The 6,281-nt window shown below is 40.2% G+C and overlaps 1 protein-coding gene across 1 annotated transcript in view; it reads left to right on the forward strand.

Annotated features, from left to right (window-relative positions):
* Positions 1-5,927, forward strand: part of MOCOS (molybdenum cofactor sulfurase) — a 49,415-nt gene extending 43,488 nt beyond the window's left edge. Inside the window, 2 exon segments of the mRNA XM_079109356.1 lie at positions 3,604-3,708; positions 5,630-5,927. Of these exon segments, the coding sequence (XP_078965482.1) occupies positions 3,604-3,708; positions 5,630-5,782 (258 nt within the window). The 3' untranslated portion in view covers positions 5,783-5,927.
* Positions 5,928-6,281: the final 354 nt, after the last annotated feature.

Below are 6,281 nucleotides of genomic sequence, written 5' to 3' on the forward strand. Positions count from 1 at the left end.
AGATTCCAGTGATCTTATTTATTCACTTAACTCTCAAACTTCCTCTTATCTTGGCAGCTGCTCCCCACCATTGTAAAGCTATCTTTATTCTTTCCCAGACTCTACGCTACAGACCTGTCTCTGACTCCAACCTTCCTGCCATTTCTCCTCATCCCTCCACCCTGACCTCTTCTTCTCTTCCTTATTTCCCATCATGGTGTCTCTGCTGTTTTAAAGATACCTGCTCTTGAATATTCTGTCTGGCACAAAGTAGGCACTAAATATTTCATGTTGGATATATGGAGAGAGGGAGGGAGGATGAAAGGAAGAAACAAAAGAAGAAGAGAGAGAAAACGAAACTAGACTGGAGCACTATCAGGATCTCACCTGGAACAGGTACCTGAGATATAAATCCAAGAAAAACCCAATCAAGGAACCTTTCTGAGATGACCTCTTGGCATGCTTTGCTGTCTTTTGGTCACTGTTCTGAATAAATAGCAACTAATGAAGTTAAGATTTGGGGCTGGGGTTGTAGCTCAGTGGTGGGGTTCTTGCCTAGCATGTGTGAGCCACTGGGTTCGATCCTCAGCACCCCATTAAAAAATAAAATAAATAAATAAAATAAAGGTGTTGTGTTCATCTAAAACTAAAAAAAAATTTAAAAATAAAGCAATAAAGTTAAGTTTTGCCTGCCCTTTGGCTCAATGATGTCACTTGTAGAAATTACAAAAAATACTTATTCAAGTGTACAAAGACATATTGCCAGATTACTTACTGAAGTATTACTGTAATTATGAAAAATTTGGAAACATCCTAAGTATCCATAACAGGGAAGTAGGGTACATCAATTATGATAGATCCATACAATGCAGTCCTGGGCAATCATTAAATAATATAAGATATAGTTAATGCTGTGCCTTTCAAAAGATAAGTGCTTGGAAGATGTTCACTGATGATAGTACTCCATGCTGAATCTGTTGCTTCAGCAAAAATTTGGAAAACAATTTTTACTGGATATCAAGTCATAAGTACTTTTATACTGTTGACCTTATCATCTCATTTGGGGAAGTTGATCCTTAAACAAATCCAAATTAAAAAAAGAATAGTGTGAATTGAGATCTCTGCTGCAAAATCATTGAAAACAGCAAAGCCTTAGAAACCTCTTATGTGATTCCAAAGGAGAAGAACTAAGTATATCCATTCACAGGAAAGCCGAGTCATCCACGGTGAAAATTGCAAAACCTGAGGATGAGGTGGTTCTCCCTACACTGGTGTGGAAGGATGTCCATTGTGCATTGTGGAGTAATTGAAAAGAGACCTGAGTGGCTTCTCCAATATCAGGGTGTGTCCACACCTTACAGATGTGTGGTTGCGTGCAGTTGGATGCCAGGATCTGGGATGAGCCATAGTCCTTAAGCAGTGCTTGTCCCTGAGGATGGGAATGGAAGACACTGCTAATGTTTTCTCTTTTATTCCTTCAAGCTTCTGGATCCTTTGGCTTATTTTTCAAGGAGTTTATATGCTCGCGCACAAGTTTTTAAAATACCAATTGATGAGAGCACCAGAAAAAAAAGCTCAAAGAGGACAACATTTTAAGAAAATTATTTTCTTTGTATCTGTGTTTGAAGAGTGAAAGTTTCCCTCCTTCTACCAGCTTGAAAAACTGCTTTAAGAGGGTCTTTTGAACAAAGTGACCCAAGATTGTTGTCTGTTGGGGAACTTTCAAGAAGCACAGGCACTCTTCTTTAAGCCCTGGATCTGGGGCTGGTGGGCTCTGTGGGCCTTGGCATCCCTTCCTCAGGCACCAGGCCCGGGGAGTCTAACATTTTCCTGTTGAGGGCTGTGCTGCTCCTGTTCCATCTCAGGGATCCTGGTGTACAGCAGTGATAGTTTCCGTTTTTGAGTACAATTGAGGGCCAGGCTGGGGCATGACATCCCTGAAATAGTGTCCGGAATCTTTGTCAAAGCGAGCCAAGCTGCTGGATGTGGAGATGAGGTTTGGAGAGGTGGTGAATTGGCTGAGCATCATGGGCAAGCCGTGGGACAAAGGTCCAGTACGGCACACTTTGGCTGCCTGAATGGTCTGGGCATCTTGATTTTGGTACCACAGAGAAGTTATTTCTCCACTAGTTTAATGCCTAATGGCCAGAATGTGATTGATAGGAACAGACCAAGACACATCCAGAGTAGGGGAGTGCTTCTAATTTCAGTGCCCATGAGTGAGCAGAGGAGAAATGGTTCTAAGAAAATCCAGTAACTGGGCAGGGTGATGTGCTTCTGTGGTCCCAGCTACTCAGGAGGCTGAGATCATTTGAACTCAGAAGTTCAAGGCCAGTCTGGGCAGCATAGCAAGACCCTATCTCAAAAACACAAACAGAAACACAAACCAAAACAAAAAGAAAAAATAAATACCTTTGCATCTTTTATGTGTGCAAGCAAAGAAATGTCTCATTACAGTTAAATTGTAAACTTCCTTTTTTTTTTTTTTGTACCAGGGATTGAACTCAGGGCCATTCAACCACTTAGTCACACCCCCAGGTCTATTTTGTATTTTATTTGGAGACAGGGTCTCACTGAGTTGCTTAGCACCTCACTTTTTGCTGAGGCTGACTGAACTTGCTGTCCTCCTGCCTCAGCCTCCAGAGTTGCTGGGATTACAGGCATGTGCCACCACACTTGGCTGTAAACTGCCTTTTTAAACATTAACATTTGTGGGAGATTTTCTTGCTATCAAAGCAATAGAAGATCATGGCCACTGAATGTAGATATTCTACCATGCAGTATGATTTGTGTTAGGCAGCTTGGTATTATGTTTCATGTGTTTGTATGTGATATATAGATGTATGTACATATGTATGCACACACATTGAAATGATACACTCTCATAAAAATAATTGTGCTTCCTACTTATTTAACTTAGAAAACAAATATTTCCCCATTTTATTTAAAGACCTTTATACATTAATTATAATGCCTATGTTTTATACGTAGCCTGATCTGCTTCACCATTCTTTTCTATTATTGCCATTTAAGATGTTATCAAGTTTTCCCTACTATCAAAGAGGAGGGCAAATTCTTGCATTTAACTCTGTGTTTACATTTCTGATTTGTTTCTTAGGTTAAATTCCTAGATGTGAAGTTGCTGGTTGAAAGACATAAGCCCATGAAGGTTCTTTCTGATGGCTTTCCCTCAGTGGCCCAGTGCTGGCTGTCTGGGGTTTTTCTTCTTCTGGTTTGTTTTTCTAGTCACTGAGTGCTTTCCTTCTTTACTTTTTGATCTCCCAGCATCCCCTGAGAACTCGCAAGATCATCTTTAAGCCGCACTCATCTTTAAGCCCTTGCTCTTTTTTTTCCCTCTCTCATGGTACTGGGGATTGAACCCAGGCCTCATGCATGCCAGGCAAGCGCTCTGTCACTGAGCTGTATCCCCAGCCCTCCCCTGTTCTTTTTCTTTTCAGTGCTGAAGCAGGAGCCTTTGGGTTGACAAGCAGGCATTGGGAGGAAGTGCCACTTTCTGGCTCTCTGTAGTTAGGGTTTTGGGCATTTCTGTATGATTCCTTTTTGCAAAGTGTGATGGTCTCTCACTTTCATGGCAACTCTGTTTTTTCTCATCTCACCTGCCAGGTTCTGGGGCCTTGTCATAGATGCCAGATGATTTGCATTGACCAGAAAACTGGGCAACGAAATCAAGACATTTTCCAAAAACTATCTGAGAGTCGTCAGAGAAAGGTAAACATGACGGCAAAATACAATACCCTGCTTTAAAATCAGAACTATATTATAATAGTGCTGAATTACTTTTGTCAGTAGGAATCTTGCTACATATTCCAAGGCTGGTGTTCTAGCTTTAAGGTCCTAAGCTCATCTGTGACTCTGTCTTATTTTCCTTTATGTTGGGTCCTCTTTTTTAAAAAAATTTATGTATTTTTGTACTTGCAAATTTTATCAAGGACATAAAGAGTATAAAGATATTAAGTAAGGTAATTCTTTTGTCTTGATTATTTTTTTCTTCACTGCAGAGATCTCATGGGGAGTCAAATGGCTTAATGTGAATAGAGTAGCTACACAGAGAGATTCAGTACATTTTATTATATTAATTCTGCCAGTTTATCTTCTTGAAGGTTAAAATGGTTAAATGTTGTTGTTACAGATTCCAGGTTATAAAAGTTGAACTAACATGTTGATTCTTAGGAACATTTGTTTTCAGTCTCATATTTTCTTTTGGGACTCTCTGTTGGTGAAGAATTCCAGGGAGCCAAGGAAGCAGTTACGCTGCATAAAAGGATTCTAGAAAATTAACAGAAATAGTGCAAACATTTAATCAATGTCTAACACTAAGATGGTGGGGTAGTTCATGATTAAATGTTTTGAACTGTTCTCTGTGTTCCTTCAAAAGCAGGGTTTTAGGGCTGGGGATGCAGCTCAGTGGTAGAGCGCTTGCTTAGCATGTGTGAGGCCCGGGTTCAATCTCCCACTGGGAAACAATAGAAATTTTAAAAAGCAGTTTTTGACTTATACAAGTGTCTGTATAGATGTGGTCTGTAGAGGTGTTGCACTTGAGTACTGTACCAACACATCTGCCCAGTTGATGCAGGCAACATCCCCTGGGGATATAGGGACCTTGAGCCTGCTCCACTCAGGGTGCCTACAGAAGGGATGGGTGGACCCAGATACTATGGTGTACTGGAATGCTGTTTCTCAGCATTGTTGCATAAATCTTTTAGTTTTTAAATTTTATAATACTTTAAGATAGAAAGTTGTCAAGAGAGTACAGAAGGGACTATGTACTCTTTACCCACATGAGCATAAATCTTAAGGAATGAACTTGAAATTTAGTTAATTTTCAAGCCTGGGGCCTGGGAACAAGGGTATCCACATCTGTTATCACAGGAACTAACAGATTTGGGGGTTTATCATGTTCTCCTTAGGGCCCTAACTGGCTCACTTTCATTATTGGCAGATTTACATCATTCTTCATTTTGGACCTTCCATCTTTGTTTTGGGGGTATTCAGAGAGCTTAACTTACAATTTCTCATTCTCAAGGAAAGTGCAGAACTTTGCTATTTTGATTCCCAAGTGACTTTTGCATTAGGAAACAGAGGAAATCAGCCTGTCAGGGGTCAGAAGCTGAGGGGAGATAAAAGATGCTTCTGAAGGAAGCACAGGATGTATGAGAAATGTAAGAAGAATCACCCAGCTGGAAAGTGGTGTGGGGCAACTGTAGGTAAAGGACACCTTGGAAAGAGAATCTTAGGGGTCTGAAATTAGGAATCTCCTCACTTTCATTATATTCTACTCTGTCACAGGTAGAACCTAACCAAGTAACTTGTCCCAGTATGTTTCTAGAGATCTAATTTTATTTTAAACATTATTATTTACAAATTTATTTCTTGGGGTACTGGGGATTGAACTCAGGGGTACTCGACCACTGAGTCACATCCCCAGTCCTATTCTGTATTTTATTTAGAGACAGTGTCTCACTGAGTTGCTTAGCGCCTCGCTTTTGCTGAGGCTGGCTTTGAACTTGTGACCCTCCTGCCTCAGCCTCTCGAGCCACTGGGATTATAGGTGTGCACCACCATATCTGGCTACAGAGTTATTTTAACCACTAAAATAACCTAGCCTTTCTTGTCTCTGTTTTGTTCACAGGTGAATTTTGGTGTGTACCTGATGCATGAATCTTTGGATTTATCTTCTCCCTGTTTCCTGTCTGTGGGATCTCAGGTGCTCCCTGTATGTAAAGAGAATATGGAATTCCACAACCTACCTGCTCTGAAGAAATACCAGGATGTTACCTCCTAAAATTTGTTTTTCAGTGTGCATTAAAGTTTCTTTTTTACAATGATTTCTGCTATTACTAAGATCTGGTTTGTGATGTATGATGTGTCAAAATGCATTCTACTGTCATGTATAACTAATTAGAAAAAATAAAAAATACATAAAAAGATTTGGTTCAATAGAACTCGGTCTTTAAGTAAGGACAGTTCTTTTTTTTGGAGGTAAGAGTACTCTCATCTGCTTGCTCTCACTCTGCTCATCTGCAGAGGCTACACCCAGAAGAACATTTCTGAGGCCTCAGGACTGAATGTTGGGCTTTCATATGTATTTGAAATATGATCTATTGTGGTCAGATGAAAAAAATATTTTTTAAAAAGATGGGGTCTCCCTATGTTGCTCAGGTCGGTCTTGAACCCCTGGGCTCAAGCCTGCATCCTCAGCCTTCCTAATAACTAGAACTACAAATATGCACAGGCTTCAGATAAAATATTTGTGAAGCTCACTACGACTATTGAACCTACTC

Source organism: Sciurus vulgaris (assembly GCF_902686455.1).
Source record: "Sciurus vulgaris genome assembly, chromosome: 13".
Taxonomy (NCBI): domain Eukaryota; kingdom Metazoa; phylum Chordata; class Mammalia; order Rodentia; family Sciuridae; genus Sciurus; species Sciurus vulgaris.